We start from the raw sequence: 18,429 nt of genomic DNA, 5'->3' as shown, positions 1-18,429 counted from the left end.
CGACTAGAGATAATGAGATGACATTCTTCCAGGATTAGTCACATTGAACCTTTTTTCATTTCTTAATTTCAAATAAAAATAAATGTGTAAATATTTCTGCACCTATAGAGGGCAGTATCTCACTTCTGAGGTTAAACTCATGAAACTTTTTTTTTCTGAAATGAGAAAAGACACAAGTATTATCTCTCAAAATTAGGAGCAGAGACATCGTCTAAATAACAGTTACACACTCAACATCAATTCAGACACCTTCAACATGTATATTATAAGCACTGATATCGACAGTGACTAAAAACATTGATTCATTCTATAAAATATGTTCATGAATAATTAACAACCATCTCTAAAGTGAAGGAAATTACTAAATTACAAGAACTTTGAAGGTCACTTGCATGTTCACCGATGATTAAAAACAACCACTAAACTGAACTGACAAGCTGTAAAACGTGTCCTCGCTCTCATCCTCGGCACATGCAAAATCAGCCCGTGGATCTTCATATTACTGTATAGACCTAACAAAGCTTAAACAACAGACAAGGAGTGGGCGTGAGCTCCTGACTGAATGAGTCAGTGATGATTTGTGAACTGATTTATTTCTGGAATTCCATTCAGTTTCTCTCAGATAATCTGGATTAGAGACACAGTTGAAAAATGAAATCTGTAAAGTTTGTGTTGTTCAGTGATGATCAGTGATCAGAAAACTTCATGTTCTTCTGGGTGTTACAGTGATACACAGTGATGCACTAAAAGGACATGAGATCTAATGAGTAAAGAACAGTTATGGACTTGACAGCAGGAAACACAGCTGGAGTTTTACAGTAAACTTTTTATCTTCATGGCTGTTCCTCTGTGAATTTTTTTATGTCTCTAGTGGGCGTGACATGCAAATATAATCCTGCCTTTCTATTATTTATGCCGAGACATTCAGCTCAACAACATACCAGCAGTTTGTGTTCATTTACAGCAACAGATCATTTGAATTCTTTGAGATGGGACGAGGCAGAGTTTTGAGTTACTTTGCTCTTGCAATGTTCATTCAATGTTAGTATTCTTGATTTCACAATTGAAATAACATTTTTTCCTTCTTTATTTCTGTTGTTTTAACTGTAACACCTGTCTTTGTGTGTTCTTGTATTTCAGATTCCTGCAGTCAGACACTGATCGAGTCTGATTCAGTGATCATCAAACCTGACCAGTCTCAAACTGACCTGCACAGCTTCTGGATTTAACTTTGGGAGCTCCTGGATGGCTTGAATCAGACAGGCTCCTGGAAAAGGGCTGGAATTTGTTGCAACTATAAGACATGATAGTGCTGAAAAGTATTTCTCCAGTGCAGTTAATGGCCACTTCACCATCTCCAGAGACCACAGCAAGAAGCAGGTGTATCTGCACATGAACAGCGTGAGGACAGAAGACACTGCAGTGTATTACTGTGCTCATAATCCACAGTGAGACGAATCAACAACATCCCTGTACAAAAACACCTCAGACAGTGTACAGTAGAACAGAATGTCCACAAAATACAAAACTTATGTGACAAGTCAACCTCAAAAAAAAAATCCCGCAAAACATGAATCAACACTTTAATCAGATTCAAGAGTTCAGCAGCACTGTGGTATCAGTGCATTTCATCCTTTCATTCATCTTTCAGCACCAACAGGATGGCTCAACAACACCGAAGGATTGCTTTTCATCCATGAGAGGATAAATACCTGATACTCCCTATTAGTCAGACAGAACTGAAGAAGCCTTTCAGATGAGAGGTGAAACATCTTCAAGAATCTTCAAGCAAGTCCAGTTGCTCTTTTTTACCACCCACAGCATGCTAACAACTCACGAGCTAACAGCAGGCATGATATCGTAATGGGTAACATGCTAATGGCTAGCATGGTAACACATGAATGCTTATATGCTAATTGCTATCATGTGTGCGTGTAAGTATTCCTAATAAAGTGGCCATTGAGTTGAAGTTGATTTGCTGTCAAAGTCTCAAATGAGCAGATCCTTGCCAAATGCATCATCACCTATGGGGGAAGGGAGGAATGACTCAGTCAAGCTTCCATTGATTCACGGCAAAATGGAGAAAAAATGGACGGATTAAAGGCAAGACAAAGACAAGTGCGGCTCAGAACTGATATCATGTGTGTGATGGGTGATTTGTCCTGAGGTGCCATATGAAGTTTGGTGGATGTGTGGTGAAGTGTTACTGAGCAAAACTCCATTCATTTGAATGGGGCCAAAAATCAATGGAAGCCTATGGAGGTAAAAAGAGATGCGTGAAAACCAAGGAAAAGACGAATGCAGGTCTCAGATGAGGGGATGGATCTGTGCGGGGACTTGGCCTGAGGCATCAAGTGAAGTTTCTTGAAGTTTGGTCACTTGGTTAAAAAAGTTGGTGGAGAGTGAAAGTTTTTCTCCTGAAACACCATTCATTTTCAATGGGGCCAAAAATCAATGCAAGCCTATGGAGGAAAAAAGGAGGAGCAAAAAGAAAGGAAAAATATGAGTGCGGGTCAGAACCAATTGCATCTATGTGTCGGGGGAGTTGGCTTGAAGTATCACATGAGGTTTGGTGCATTTGTGATGGAGCGTGTCTGAGTAGGACGATTTGATTCATGAGTCCTATTCATTCTCTATGGGAAAAAAACAAAAGAAAAATGACAAGAACAAGAGAACGAGCACGTTGACCAAAAGCTGTATACAAGCACACTGCACCACTTCGGGCCAGACGTCTCAGAGTTGGAACGGTGTCTCTATCTCGAAGGCCCTAGGTGAGTAGTGGATCCAAAAAACGTGTCGGAATAAAGCAGAATAAGTAAACTTAAGAAGAACAATAGTGTGCTTGCCTTTGGCAAGCACACTCATGAAAGTGAGGCCATGGCTCTGCGTACAGTATATGCTTTAAAATCTTTCCTTCCAGTTCTGAATATTTTGAAAACAGGACTTTTGTGCCTCTAGAGGGCAGTCGGTGCAAACTCAACCATCTCAACCCGTTGCTCTCTGCACATTCAGGCCATTTTTCTTCTCACATTCTGCGATGAATCATGACCCTCAGATTAAACAGAATTACATACAGGATATCAGCAACTTGTGTTGTGTTGATCAGTAGATAAGGCTCTTTGTTCTGGAGAACAAGATTCTCAATGGGCAGCTACTACATGCACTGGATCCATCAGAAACCAGGACGAGAACTGGAGTGGATTGGGCACATTGACACTGGCACAATATTTGCTCAGTCTCTGCAGGGCCAGTTCTCCATCACTAAAGACACCAATAAAAACATGCTGCACCTCGAAGTGAAGAGTCTGAAAGCTGAAGACATGGCTGTTTATTACTGTGCACGAGACTCACACTGATACAACAGACTCCAGAGCTGTCCAAAAACTTACACAAGCACATCCTCATGAGTTGTAAATATTCCCTCAGCAAGAGACTGAACCCCAAAAACATTTATTATAAACATCATCATGAACATTCTGCTTTTCATTTTGCTTCAAGTCCTCTGAGAGGCGCTCTTTCTCTACTGTGACAACATCTGCCCAGTGAGTTGAGGTTAAAATGACTGAGAGAATAAAAGGACTGAGAGAGGACTAATGTCCAACAATGTGGCTGGAATGATGTTTGATTTAAAAAAAAAAAAAAAAGTCAGAAAAGGACAAACTCGAGGTGTGCATCAGGAGGGGAGTCAGCTCTAATAAAGTCACAGGAGCATGTGGTCAGATATGAAGCTTGTGGGAGCCACAAAAGACCAGAAACATGAACATGGCAGTGTATTGGGAGCTCATGTGATGCTGCGTGACACGTTTTCTGCTTCATCCTTGTTCACGTCACTGTGGTTTAAAGGACTAATGTCTTTATATTGTGGGGAAAAGAACCAAAATATTGCAAAGAAAATTAAATGCAGAAGTGGGCAGAACAGGAATTTATGTCCTCAAGCACAGAAAAATAATTATTGCCCTAAATTTAGTATCTAATCATTGCTGTGGGTTTCTCTATATGTATAATTCCCTCTATTATTGATTTATAAATCATGGAATTTGTGTATCATGTGTGAGAAAGTGTGAGAGAATTTTGTCATGACTTTAAAGAGAAGTAGAATTTTTTCCACGATCATGATCCCAATATCCTCAAGCATTGATAATAATGATATATCTAAATTTAGTATTTAATCCTTGTTGCCTATTTCACTGATAGTTGAATATTTGATTGAAAATTATCATATATGATAAACAGGCTTCTGTTCCATTAAAAGCCACACATTCTCCATTAGATGAATCTCCCTTTACCAAAAACCATTCCCAAGGTTGTGCTGTGATGAGTTTACTGTCGTGTGTGTTTTGTTATTTTGCAATGGACAAAGACCTGACTGAACATTAGAAATCATCTTTGAACCTTTTGTGTGGTTGCTTAATTTAACAGAAAAATAAATAAATCTATAAAATCTCTGAAATACTGTAAATTCAAGCACATACAGTCCCAGTCCTGCACAGGTGATCGATACATAACATGCGACTGAACTCAAAGACATTCAACCAAATTTAAGTTCAAGCAGTTTATTTGTTCTTTTTGAATAAATGTGTGTTGGACCGGGAAAACAGTTCACGTGGTCAGATTTCAACATTGTCTCGTGTACAAACTTCTCTCCAGGCGGGGCAGCAAACTTTTCATTTTGAAAGTGCAAAAAAGCAAATCTTTGATTCTTTCATATGAAATGACTGTTTTCCATCATCAGACACTGAATCATACACATTGAGCTCCATGTTTGTCTTTTTTCCGAGGAGTGTCTATTCTTCTCAAAATTTCTCTCTAATATTGAGGTGAGGACATGAGACTGGTAATATTGCAGATTCTGGGATCGACTTCTTCAGCTTTTGATCTAAGGTAAGGAGTGTCTCCATGCAAATGTCCTTCCCTGTTATATATTTAAGCAGTGAAGACCAAGAGCTTTTACTTCTTCTGCTTTAACACACACCATGATCTCTACATCCGTCCTGCTGCTGCTGCTGGCAGCCGTACACTGTAAGTGTTTTTACATTTGATATTTAATGCAGTTTTCTTTCTGAGAGTTTTTTTGCTTTTCCAACATTAAAATAACTTTTTTTCCCCAGGTGTTCACTGTGTTGAGCTGATCCAGACCGGATCCACAGTATTAACCCCTGGTCAGTCACTGACTCTGACCTGTAAAGTGTCTGGATATTCATTAACTGATAGCAGCTACTGTACGGAGTGGATCCGACAACCTGCAGGAAAAACTCTGGAGTGGATCGGAGACATATGTTCTGATGGTAGCACTTACTACAGTGAGAAACTGAAAAGCAGGTTTCAGGTTTCCAGAGACACGTCCAGCAGCACAGTAACATTAACAGGGCAGAACATGCAGACTGAAGACACAGCTGTGTATTACTGCGCTCGTGAACCACAGTGAGACAAATCAACAACATCCCTGTACAAAAACACCTCATCCAGTGTACAGTACAACCGAATGTCCACAAGATACAAAACTTATCCTATTTCACTGATCCTTTAAAATTTGATTGAAAATTATCATATTTGATAAAGAGGCTTCCGATCCATTAAAAGCCACACATTCTCCATCAGTTGAATCTCTTCCCTGTGTTTTAAATGAATTTCACTGGGATAAAGGTTTAATATTTTGTGTCATATCAAACACACAAACAGTAATTTTGATCAACGAATTGCAGGACAATGATATTCTTTCAAGATTAGTCATTTTTTTAATTTTTCACGTCTTCATTTTCCAGAATTTTTAATGAACAGTTTTTTTCTCAAATCATTATTCAGAATCCCCATTTGTTTTGTATCACAACAAGGAAATATAAGAAAGTGTAAAAAGTATGACATGTCCCACTCTACCCAATGCAGTTACAGTATGTTGATATTACTGAGCAAATTAATGACAAGATAAATCTAAAATTCAGAAGGTGAACAATGGGATGTCTTTACAGTCCAAAGATGAAGATAAAAGGCACAAGGCTGATCCATGGTTTTTTTGTCCAGGCACTCCAGTAGTAATACATATCACTGTCTTATCGTATCACACACAATAATACACAGCTGCATCTTCCATCTGCACGTTCTGACCCTGGAGAGTGACTGTGTTACTGGTTGTGTCCTGAGTGATGCTGAACCTGTTTTTCAGTGAATCTGTGCACCCTGTGCTTCCACTGCTACAAAGGTATCCAATCCACTGCATCTTTTTCCCTGGAGCATGTCAGATCCAGTTTGTACAATAGCTGCTATCAGTCAAGACACTTTACATCCAGACACTTTACAGCCAATGGTCAAAGCCTGTCCAGGCTGGACAATCACATGACCTGGCTGAGCAAAATCAATTGCACCAAATGCAACTGCAATGAAAAAATAAGAACCAGTCATTTAATTTCTCGAAAATATGTCAACAACAAATACACAAATTACAAAAATGGATCCAACAACAGATGCATGAAATTACAGGATGCAGCAATGAGCAGCACCAGGGAATAAAGGAGCCACATGGTTGCAGATGAGGCTGTACTGGTCGGATCTGCTCTTTGATGGTCCAGCTTTATTGAAGTAAAGGTGGGGACTGAGTTTGGAGAATGCAAGGAAGTGTAAAATGGTAGTTTTTCTGTGTCGGTCGACAGGATGAAGGGGCTGCAGGATATCGTAACATTTACTGCCATGGTTAATGTGACAGGAAGACTACTGCTGAGGATCATGAGTATAAATATACTTTTTTAACCTTCAACACTGCAGTGTACATCATGTTGCAATTAAAAGTCTTAGAATCAGAAATTTTTGGTCACTGGGAGTCAGTACATCTCATACATAACACAAAGAATACACAGTACATACAAGATAAATTACAGTTAAATGTCACTGAACTTGAGTTGGTTTTTCAGACACCAATCAAGTCTGATTCAGTGATCATCAAACCTGATCAGTCTCAGAAACTGACTTTAGGAGCTGTTACATGGCTTGGATCAGACAAGCACCTGGAAATGGAAAAGGGCTGGAATGGGTTGCAACTGTCTCACAGGGTAGAAGTAACAAATATTACTCCAGTGCAGTTAATGACCACTTCATCATCTCCAGAGACAACAGTAAGATGCAGGTGTATCTGCACACGAACAGCGTGGGAACAGAAGACACTGCAGTGTATTACAGCGCTAGAGAAGCACAGGGATACATGAAGTTTGAGAGCTGGACATCAACATCTTCATAATATGGAAGCTTGTCTTTTTCTGTCCTGGTCACTTCAGAACATATAAGGACAATTATTTTCCCCCAAATCTTAAATATTCTGTCTGAGGAAAGAATAAAACATTTGTAAACATCTCATCTCATCTCATTATCTCTAGCCGCTTTATCCTTCTACAGGGTCGCAGGCAAGCTGGAGCCTATCCCAGCTGACTACGGGCGAAAGGCGGGGTACACCCTGGACAAGTCGCCAGGTCATCACAGGGCTGACACATAGACACAGACAACCATTCACACTCACATTCACACCTACGGTCAATTTAGAGTCACCAGTTAACCTAACCTGCATGTCTTTGGACTGTGGGGGAAACCGGAGCACCCGGAGGAAACCCACGCGGACACGGGGAGAACATGCAAACTCCACACAGAAAGGCCCTCGCCGGCCCCGGGGCTCGAACCCAGGACCTTCTTGCTGTGAGGCGACAGCGCTAACCACTACACCACCGTGCCGCCCATTTGTAAACATGCTGAAAATAATCATCAGCAGGGTGGAGTTATGAAGTGTTACTGAGTTACTCTTCCCTCTCTGAAGTTGATGATGTTCCTGGAACTGGAAAAGGTCACACTACACCGCCAGCACTGGAAGTGGTGCTTCATCACCTCTTTGTGGAGGGGAGACTGGTATGGTATGTCAAGGCTTTGCCATGAGCAAAGAGCAAACTGGAAATCAAAATGAGACTAGGAATAAAGAAATGGAAAAGAAACAAAAGAAAACAGATCGAAAGTGGTAGAAAGAAGGTACTAGACTGACTTAAAGCATGGCCAGGAAAAGAAAAAGACAAAGACACCCTGAAAAGAAAGAAACTGAAACATTTTCCAAAGTGCACAAAATACACCCAAGCTCTTCCTGAGACCTTCATCCTACTATATCCAGTGCCTATAAAAAGTCATCATTCACTGGAGAAATCTTTACTTTTTGTCACATTACAGCCTGGAAATGAACCTAAATTCAGTTTAACTTTTTGAGCTGTTTGTACACACAACCCTCATCATCAAAGTTAAAATAGAGTTTTAAAATATTCTGGACACGTATTAAAAATTAAGTAGTGAAATTCCTGCTTGTGGTTCAGTGATCAGCCCTTTGGAGTATTTCATAATGAACTTGCTCCAGTGCAACCCATCAACTTGGAAATCAAAGCCCAGGCTAATTGCCCCAACTGACATCAATTGGTTTGGAGGATTTCAGTCTAAAACCAGCTCTTTCTTGAAGACTCAACTGCTAGTAGTGTATCGTCTTGCAAAGAATTCACCATTGTTGGGAAAGTACTTTCAAAAGACCTCTGGGATAAAGTTGTAGGAAGGCACAAGATAAGAGAAAGTGAGGAAAAGGTACTGAAGGCTTTAACTATCCCTCTGAGTCAGGTTCAGAGCATCATAAAGAAGTAGAAAGTGTAGGACACCACCAACACCTTGTCTAGATCAGGCTGTCTATCTAAACTGGATGACTGAGTCAGGAGGCTATTGATCAAAGAAGCTATCAAGAGGCCAACTGCAACTTTGAAAGAGTTACAAGACATTATCGCTGGGACTGTTCAGACTGTACGTGTTCCAACAATCTCACAAGCTTGACACAAAGCTGGCCTGTTTGACAGGGTGTCAAGAAAGAAGCTTTTTTTTCTGAAAAAGTGCCACACTTTTGTTTGCATGATGCAGAGATGCACCTCAAAGATTCTGATGTGATGTAGCAAAAGGTGCTATGGTTAGATGAGGCCAAAATTGACCTTCTTGGATGAAAATCCAAGTGCTATATTTGGCAAAAAAAAAAACAAAACCACAGCCCACCATGTGGGGGGGGACCTACTGTGAAGCATGGTGGGGGCAAAGTTATGTTGTGGGGGTGCTTTCTCTTTAGCGAGGACAGAGCAATTGATGAGGATTGAAGAGAAAATGGATGCTGCCAAGTACAAGCAACTTCTTGAGGAAAAGCTGTGCCCCTCTGCAAGACAGCTAGTGGGCAGGTCGTTTATTATCTCACAAGACAATGATCCAAACTATGAACAGTTGGTTCCTTCCTTTATCCAAACACAAGACTGAAAATATATTCAGATCAAATCTGTTTATTCATTTTTGTTCATTTGTTCCTTTTCAGAAGCTGGGCTCTTTGGGTCGACACAGTTTTATGAATGAAAATGTTTGAAGAAAAGCTGTTCTGTCAAAAGCCCGCCATAAAAACCATTAAATACAGAACACACAATGCATGCAAATCCACCCCCCCAAGAGATATAAATCCACTGCAAGTCCACAGCAGCCTCTGTGTTTGTTCAAGTACAGCAGCCGAATCATGAGCTGGTCTCTTCTTCTTCTGATATCCTCTGTATCCTGTGAGTAAACGCATCTCTCCACAACTTACCTTTTTATACGCTCCATATTTCAGTCTGAGTTGAAGAAGTGAGGTGAATTTAATTGTTTCTGGATGTGTTACTGTTCTCCTCTTCTCAGATGTGCATGGCATCAGTCTGACCTCATCTCCTGCTGAGGTTAAACCTCCTGGAGCCTCAGTGAAGTTGTCCTGTCAGGTTTCTGGCTATGCCCTCACTAGCTACGGCACAGGCTGGATCAGACAGCCTCCAGGAAAAGGCTTGGAGTGGATTGGGATCATATGGAGTGGTGGAAGCATAGACTCTGGAGCTTCATTTAAAACTCGCTTCAGCATCTCCAGAGACACGAGCAACAGTGTGCTTTACTTGGATATCAGCAGTCTGGTGCCAGAAGACACGGCTGTTTATTACTGTGCACGAGACTCACACTGACACAACAGACTCAAGAGCTGTACAAAAACTGACACAAGCACATCCTCATGAGCTGTAAATATTCCCTCAGCAGGAAATTGAACCCTAGAGCTATTTATTAGAAACATCATGAACATTCTGCTTTTCATTTTGCTTCAAGTCCTCTGAGAGGCACTCTTTCTCTACTTCGACAACATCTGCCCAACATGTTGAGGTTAAAATGACCGAGAGAGGACTGATGTCCAACAATATGGCTGGAATAATGTTTCATTTTGAAAAAAAGAAATAGTTATCAGAAAAGTCCAAACTTGAGGTGTGCATCAAGAGGGGTATCAGCTCTAATAAAGTCACAGGAGCATGTGGTCAGATATGAAGCTTGTGGGAGCCACAAAAGACCAGAAACATGAACATGGCAGTGTATTGGGAGGTCATGTGATGCTGCGTGACACGTTTTCTGCTTTATCCTTGTTCACGTCACTGTGGTTTCAAGAACTAATGTGTTTATATTGTGGGGAAAAGAACCAACAGAGTTTGCGAGAAAATATTGCAAAGAAAAATAAATGCAGAAGTGGGCAGGATAGGAGTTTATGTCCTCAAACACAGATAATAATTATCACCCGAAATGTAGTACCTAAAACTTATTGTGAGTTTCTCTATATGTATAATTCCCTCTGTTATTGATTTATAAATAATGGAAGTTTGTAAAGAGCTTTCTGTCCTGGAAAAGATTAGTTCCATTAAAATGCCACACATTCTCCATCAGATGAATCTCCTCCTCCTGATTTAAATAAATTTGAAATCCGTTCTCCTCCCATCAGCAGCAGATAAGCAAATACAAGCATCAGGGCTGGATATCGCTCTATTTATGTGGTGTGATGGTCTCTGTTAAACTTTGGAGAACAGAGAAGCTCCTGCTGGCAGCTGCTTCCTGTGAGTGCGTTATCAAATTCATTAATTTACTACAATACCATTAAATGTGCAGTGTATATTGTGTGAGATATCACCATGTGTTTTCCTCCACAGATTTGCATGGTGGAGAACTGACTCAGCCTGCTTCCATGACAGTCCAGCCAGGACAGAGTCTCTCCATCCACTGCAAGGTTTCATACTCAGTTACGAGCTATGGTACAGCTTGGATCCGACAACCTGCAGGAAAAACTCTGGAGTGGATTGGAATCATCTATTATGATGGGAGTACCTCTTCCAGTGAGAAACTGAAAAACAAGTTCAGCATCTCCAGAGACACTGCTACAAACACAATAACAATTCAAGGACAGAATCTGCAGACTGAAGACACAGCTGTATATTACTGTGCCCATGATCCACACAGTGAGACAAATCAACAACATCCCTGTAACGTACAAAAACACCTCAGACCATGTCCAGTATAACAGAATGTCCACAAGATACAACACTTATCAATCCAAGTCTCATGAAACTACAGTAGATAGAACTCGACGCCAACAGCATCGATGGGGATGCCTCCGCCTGGTAGACTACACGCCTTATTAAGTTGTGATTTGGGGATGGACATTTGACCTCACAGTAATCTTGACCTTAGACCTTTTGATCTCAAAATCTAATCAGTTTATGTTTGTCCCCAAATGCACAAATGGTGAAAGTTTGGTGAAATTCCTTTGATTTGCCTTGGACATATTGTGTTCACAATGTTCTCGGACAGACATTTGACCTCACAGTGACCTTGACCTTAGACCTTTTGATCTCAAAATCTAAACAGTTCATGTTTGTCCCAAAGCGCACAAATGGTGCAAGTTTGGTGAAATTCCTTTCATTAGCCTTTGAGATATCGCGTTCAGAAGGTTTCGGGACGGACACACACACGGACGCACGGACAGACGGACAACCCGAAAACATAATGCTTCCTGCACCTTACGGTGGTGGAAGCATAAAAATAAACACTAACAACAGCAGAGTTTCATCCAAGTTATTTTTTTAAAGACTGACTGAATTTCACTTCCAAGAACTTGTTATACCGTAGTATCATTTGGGAACAATAATCACTTCAACAAATCAGAGTTTGTGTATCATGTGTGAGAAAGTGTGAGAGCATTTTGTCATGACTTTGAGGAGAAGTAGAATTTTTTTTCCACGATTATGATCCCAATATCCTCAAGCATTGATAATAATTATAATTCTAAATTTAGTATTTAATCCTTGTTGCCTATTTCACTAATAGTTGAATATTTGATTGAAAATTCTAGTATATGATAAAGAGGCTTCTGTTCCATTAAAAGCCACACATTCTCCATCAGATGAATCTCCCTTTACAAAAAAAAAAAAACATTCCCAGGTTTGTGCTGTGTTGAGTTGACTTCAGTGTGTGTTTCGTCATATTGCTCCATGAACATTGGACAAAGACCTGATTGAACATTTGGAATCATCTTTGAACCCCTTGTGTGGTTGCTTTTTTCACAGAAAAATAAATAAATCTATAGAATCTCTGAAATACTGTATATTCAAGCACATACAGTCCCATTCCTGCATAGGTGATCGCTACATAACATGCGACTGAACTCAAAGACATTAAACTAAATTTAAGTTCAAGCAGTTTATTTGTTTTTTTTTAAATAAATGTGTGTTGGACTGGGAAAACACATCACGTGGTCAGAATTCATCATTGTCTTGGATACAAACTTCTCTCCAGGTGGGGCAGCCAACCTTGAACTTTGATCAGCAGACACTAAATCAGACACATAGAGCTCCATGTTTGTCTTTTGTCTGAGGAGTGTCTATTCTTCGAGAAATCTCTCTGTAGTCTTGAGATGAGGACATGAGACTGGTAATATTGCAGATTCTGGGATCGACTTCTTCAGCTCTCAGTCTAAGATAAGGAGTGTCTCCATGCAAATGTCCTTCCCTGTTATATATTTAAGCAGTGAAGACCAAGAGCTTTTACTTCTTCTGCTTCAACACACACCATGATCTCTACATCCCTCCTGCTGCTGCTGCTGGCAGCCGTACACTGTAAGTGTTTTTACATTTGACATTTAATACACTTTTTTATTGCTTTTTCTTTCTCCACCATGAAAATAACTTTTCTTTCCCAGGTGTTCACTGTGTTGAGCTGATCCAGACGGGATCCACAGTATTAACCCCTGGTCAGTCACTGACTCTGACCTGTAAAGTGTCTGGATATTCTTTAACTGACAGCGGCTACTGTACAAACTGGATACGACAACCTGCAGGAAAAACTCTGGAGTGGGTCGGACAGATATGTGGTAGCGGTAACACTTACTATAGTGAGAAACTGAAAAGCAGGTTTCAGGTTTCCAGAGACACGTCCAGCAGCACAGTAACATTAACAGGGCAGAACATGCAGAGTGAAGACACAGCTGTGTATTACTGCGCTCGTGAACCACAGTGAGACAAATCAACAACATCCCTGTACAAAAACACCCAGGACTTAAAAAGAATCAGTGGCGGCCGGTAGTCTTTCAAACAGGGGAGGCTGGTCGGTTACGATATTTCCAGATTTTAAAAGAAAAAACACATCAGTTTTGCCCATACTCTTGCCTCTGATCTGGCTGATTGTTGGCAGGGTCACAAACTGTGAAATAACAGGTTCTTTTGGCCCATTAGCCTACTGTCCAATATACATGATGGTGGTGTTGGGGGGGGGTAATATTTTAACATTTTATATTTTAAAATTGTGGCATGTTGTTTAAAAATTGACCTCGGCTGTGTTTTTGTTTAAAAATGTTTTCCAAATTGTAGCTGTGTTTAATTCATATCCAGAAAAACATATATTCCAATATAATATACTCAGCATAAACATTTTAAATAGAGTCTATATTTTTTGTCCATCTATGACATATTACTAAAGTAGCCTATTTACTGTTGTTGATGTGGGTCACTTGCTGTTAGCCAATTCACTTTCTCGTACCAGGAGAGCTGAAAGGAACGAGTATTATTCCCTACCTTTTTCACCAAGTCAATTTGAGGCGTTGGTCTACCCTGCTCTTTAATTTTAATTTTTTCCTCGAAAGGAAGACTGGCAAATGGCTTCACCAAAATTAAATCAGCAATGCTTGTCATCCGTGCACAGCTTTCTTGCTAGCTGACTAGCCCCCTCAAGTTCAAGTTCAGTCACTCAAATAAACAAAATTTCTGGAACTAAGATAGCAAACTTGACAACACTATATTTACACTTTATTTACAATGAAAATATATACAAACTAAAAAAGCTGGTAGAAACCGTATGTAATGAATGAAATCGAAATGTAAGCCGATCTCTTACAATACACCACAGCACTTGCGAATCTGCATGGGACTGAACTGATGTTGCCAGATACTGCTGACGTTATCCAGCCCAAAATATGTTCAAAACCCGCCAAAATGCACTTAAAACCGCCCAATCTGGCAACACTGTACCGCTGCCTGTCTATAGTTGAAACGAGCTGTCAATCAAAGAAAATATCCGGCCGCTTTCACCAATCACCAGTCTCCTCGCGGAAACTGCCATGTCCCTCCCATGTGAGGCTCGGAGTCCGTGGGCGGGCATTTTCGCAGTATTTGTCCAATAACCGTCTTGCATTTTGAGATTGAAAAGCGCAGAGCTCCCAAATGCCGTTGAAGTCCACTGAGGCTGGGAGTCCATGAGACTCCGTGGGCGGGCATTTTCGCAGTATTTGTCCAATAATCGTCTTGCATTTTGAGACTGACAAGCACAGAGCTCCCAATCCACTGAGGCTGGGCTGCATCACGCTGTCACAAGGGGGAAAAACTCACGCACACATTAGGCGCACTGGGGAAAGTTATAACGGAATGATTTTGCACTGTAGTTGGGTTGAGCACATATATTTCTATGATTCTGGATCTGAAATAGCAATGTTATAAGGTCGGCTATAACATAAGCCTAGCGCAATTCATCCTACATGATGTTTGTCATTTTTAGAGGAGGCTGAGCCTCCCTCGTTGTCTTAGAGCAATCGCCCGTGAAAAGAATGTATCAGCAAAAACAATACTCTCCCAGTACAGTGTTTTATTTTGAAACCTTTCTGTTTCTCAGACGTGTTCCCGACTGGACTCTGAGTATGATTTCAGTTTTGCTCGAATAAAGCAACAGTGAATTGATGTGTTTGTGTCCTGCCACACATTAAGACACATTACAGTGGTGTGCTGTTTTCAGAAAATAATCAACATTGTTTTGATGTGATGCAAACTGACATGAAGAGGAGTTACTTTTCAAACTGTTCAAAGTTGATTTCCAGTAACAGCACGTCCTCAAGTCTTTTTTTCCCCAATGCGTTTTCAATATTATATGAAAAGTTACTGTCAGTGAGGTTTATCAAGGAGGCTTTTTTTTAAATTATTGCTTCAGACTCGCAGTGACACAGAACATTGGATTCCCCCTCCAAAAACTTTTGGACACATCAGAGACATCCTTTCAATGCAACTAATAAACCATCTCAGTCACACTTTTCCTTTCTTCCATTGTAATCAAGTTTTGAAAGTTTGTGTCATTTTTAATAACAGTTTATTTTTAATAACAATAATGTTCTCACTTATGTTATCACAGCTATAAACAGTCATTCTCACACCAACCTATGTTGCCTCTCCCTTGAATACTGAGAAATCACGGTGCTAAAAAACATCCTGATCGTTACAGAGTGCTGACACTGGAGAATCTGTAAATGCTCTATCAGTTGGATCAGGTGTGTTTGGAGGAGGGAAAACTCCAAACTGTGCAAGACAAAACCTCATTTGTAAAATCTGCATGTCAGTCTCAGTCTCCCCCCTTTTTCTCATCAAGTCAGGAACTGAGAGGTAATAAAAATCTCTGTGAGCTGTGGAGATTCAAGAGCAGTCACCGTACAGCTGCCAGTCCAAACACCATGAGCTCCATCTCTTTTCTGCTGTTTCTGGCAGCTGCGTCCTGTAAGCACAGTTCTCACTCACTGAAATGACTTTCTGTTTCATTGTACATCTCTTATTGATCTGAAAAAGCATTGATTGTGTTCAAAATAAAGCGTTTTATTCTGTTGATCTTTACAGGTGTGAATTCGGTTGAATTTACTCAGTCTGATAATATAGTTGTACGACCTGGAGAGGCGTTTACCATCTCCTGTCAATTCTCTGGGTTTTCAATCTCCAGCTACTGTCCTTACTGGATTCGACAAACACCATCCAAGACTCTGGAATGGACTGGATATGTGTGTAGCAGCAACTCTTCTGTAAAAGACTCCCTCAAGAGCAAAATCAGTATCTCTGCAGACGTCTCCAGCAGCAGTGTTTTTAAAGGGGCAACATTTTGAGACGCAGGACACAGCTGTGTATTACTGCGCACAAGAGACACACTCATTCATGTTACTGGTACAGCTGGACAAAAACCAGGGTTGTGCTGTGCTGAGTTCACTTCAGGGTGTGTTTAGTCAAATCACTCCATGAACATTGGACAAAGACCTGAGTGAACATTTAGAAATCATCTTTTTGACCTTTATGTGGTCGCTTGATTGAACAGAAAAAGAAATAAATCTATAAAACTTCTGAAATACTGTATATTCGGGCACATACAGTCCCAGTCCTGCACAAGTGGGAGCTAAATAACATGCAACTGAACTCAAAGACGGGGTGGCACGGTGGTGTAATGGTTTGCGCTGTCGCCTCACAGCAAGAAGGTCCGGGTTCGAGCCCCGTGGCCGGCGAGGGCCTTTCTGTGCAGAGTTTGCATGTTCTCCCCGTGTCCGCATGGGTTTCCTCCGGGTGCTCCGGTTTCCCCCACAGTCTAAAGATATGCAGGTTAGGTTAACTGGTGACTCTAAATTGACCGTAGGTGTGAATGTGAGTGTGAATGGTTGTCTGTGTCTATGTGTCAGCCCTGTGATGACCTGGCGACTTGTCCAGGGTGTACCCCGCCTTTCGCCTGTAGTCAGCTGGGATAGGCTCCAGCTTGCCTGCGACCCTGTAGAAGGATAAAGCGGCTAGAGATAATGAGATGAGATGAGATGAATAAATGTGTGTTGGACTGGGAAAACACTTCCTGTGAGCAGATTTGGACATTGTCTCACATACAGTAGATATTTCTCATAACTCCAGGCTTTCTTTTCCTGAACTGTTTCTCTTTTGCATGGACCTCAACCACAAGTAAAGTTCTCGCAGTTCAAGATTTCATTCTGACTGTGGTGCAGGAACATCGCAGACATTTTGATATCTGATTACAAACTGAACTGTTTTGACTCATGTCCATTTCACTGTGGCATGTAATGATCCAACAATGTGATGAACGTGTGACATTCACTGTGTGAGGAACAGACGCGCAGCTTGTGAACAGGCAAGGCAGGCAACTGCTTGGGGCCCCCTGGCCCAGGGGCCCCCAGAGAGTCTGGGCCCGAGGGCTTATTTATTTTGTTTTTTATTGTTTTTATTGTTCTTTACCATTATATTTTCACATTTGGAATTTAACAAAATTTGGTTTCATACATTTTTCGTTGGTGTCAGATTATTTATAACATATTGGTGATGAACACTGGTCAGAAGGGCCCCCTGGAAATTTTTGCTTGGGGCCACAACAGACTCTAGAATCACCTCTGGTGAGGAAATTACACTCACTGACTGTTGTTCCCATCTCAGATCTTGGCCAGACCACTCCACATATTTGTGAGGTTCATTCTGATTTAAAACTTGACATAAACCCTTTCTGGAAATTTGTCACAACCTACATACAGTATATACTGAAATATCCAATGATTACAGACAAGTTGAAAGCATAAAAAAATGATGGATTTAAAAAAAAAATGTCGATTTGGACCAACATTTGGCCAGAAGTGCAAATTATTTTTATGTTTTCCATAATTCAAGTTAAAGTTGATTAAAGTTAATCCAATCCAATCCAATCAATCAAATCTACACAATCTTTCTCCTTGTCCTGGATTTCTTCATCCTCAAAAGAAATTTAAAATATTATTTCATGATGCTTTATGGCCTGTGAGAGGCGCTCTTTCTCTTTTTACACAATATCCACCCACCCAATATTTATTGCACCATTTCAGGTTCAACAGACTGAAACGGTGCAATAAATATCAGCACGTCTTCCAAAGTCACCATCTCGATCTGCAATGTTAATCAGAAGCTGACAAGAGGCCTGACAAGAGGCCTGGATAGGAATTATCCCTGTTCTGTGCAAACACAAGAGATATCCACTGTATGTCATTAAAATTATATTTTACATTTTACAGATTGGGGGCGGCATGGAGGGGTAGTGGTTAGCACTGTCGCCTCACAGCAAGAAGGTCTGGGTTCAAGCCCTGTGGCCAGTGAGGGCCTTTCTGTGCGGAGTTTGCATGTGCTCCCCGTGTCCGCGTGGGTTCCTCTGGGTGCTCCGGTTTCCCTCACAGTCCCAAGACATGTAGGTTAGGTTAACTGGTCACTCTAAATTGACCGTAGGTGTGAATGTGAGTGTGAATGGTTGTCTGTGTCTGTG

At 40.8% G+C, this 18,429-nt stretch overlaps 1 pseudogene and 3 gene segments (V, D, J or C); all 4 read left to right on the top strand.

The window, feature by feature from the left end:
* Window positions 1-989: 989 nt before the first annotated feature.
* On the top strand, window positions 990-3,356 carry LOC132869407 (Ig heavy chain V region 914-like; annotated as a pseudogene).
* Window positions 3,357-4,973: 1,617 nt separating this feature from the next.
* Window positions 4,974-18,429, top strand: part of LOC132868332 (Ig mu chain C region membrane-bound form-like) — a 76,558-nt gene continuing 63,102 nt past the window's right edge. The window contains 2 exon segments of the C gene segment in view: window positions 4,974-5,019; window positions 11,013-11,300. Of these exon segments, the coding sequence occupies window positions 4,974-5,019; window positions 11,013-11,300 (334 nt within the window).
* Window positions 9,531-10,010, top strand: LOC132868336 (immunoglobulin heavy variable 1-46-like). The segment is given in 2 exon segments: window positions 9,531-9,581; window positions 9,700-10,010. Coding segments are annotated over 2 exon segments (351 nt in total).
* Window positions 15,845-16,264, top strand: LOC132868345 (Ig heavy chain V region XIG8-like). The segment is given in 2 exon segments: window positions 15,845-15,887; window positions 16,005-16,264. Coding segments are annotated over 2 exon segments (303 nt in total).

This window comes from Neoarius graeffei, chromosome 20 (assembly GCF_027579695.1).
Source record: "Neoarius graeffei isolate fNeoGra1 chromosome 20, fNeoGra1.pri, whole genome shotgun sequence".
Classification (NCBI taxonomy): domain Eukaryota; kingdom Metazoa; phylum Chordata; class Actinopteri; order Siluriformes; family Ariidae; genus Neoarius; species Neoarius graeffei.
This window is presented reverse-complemented; position numbering and strand designations above follow the sequence as displayed.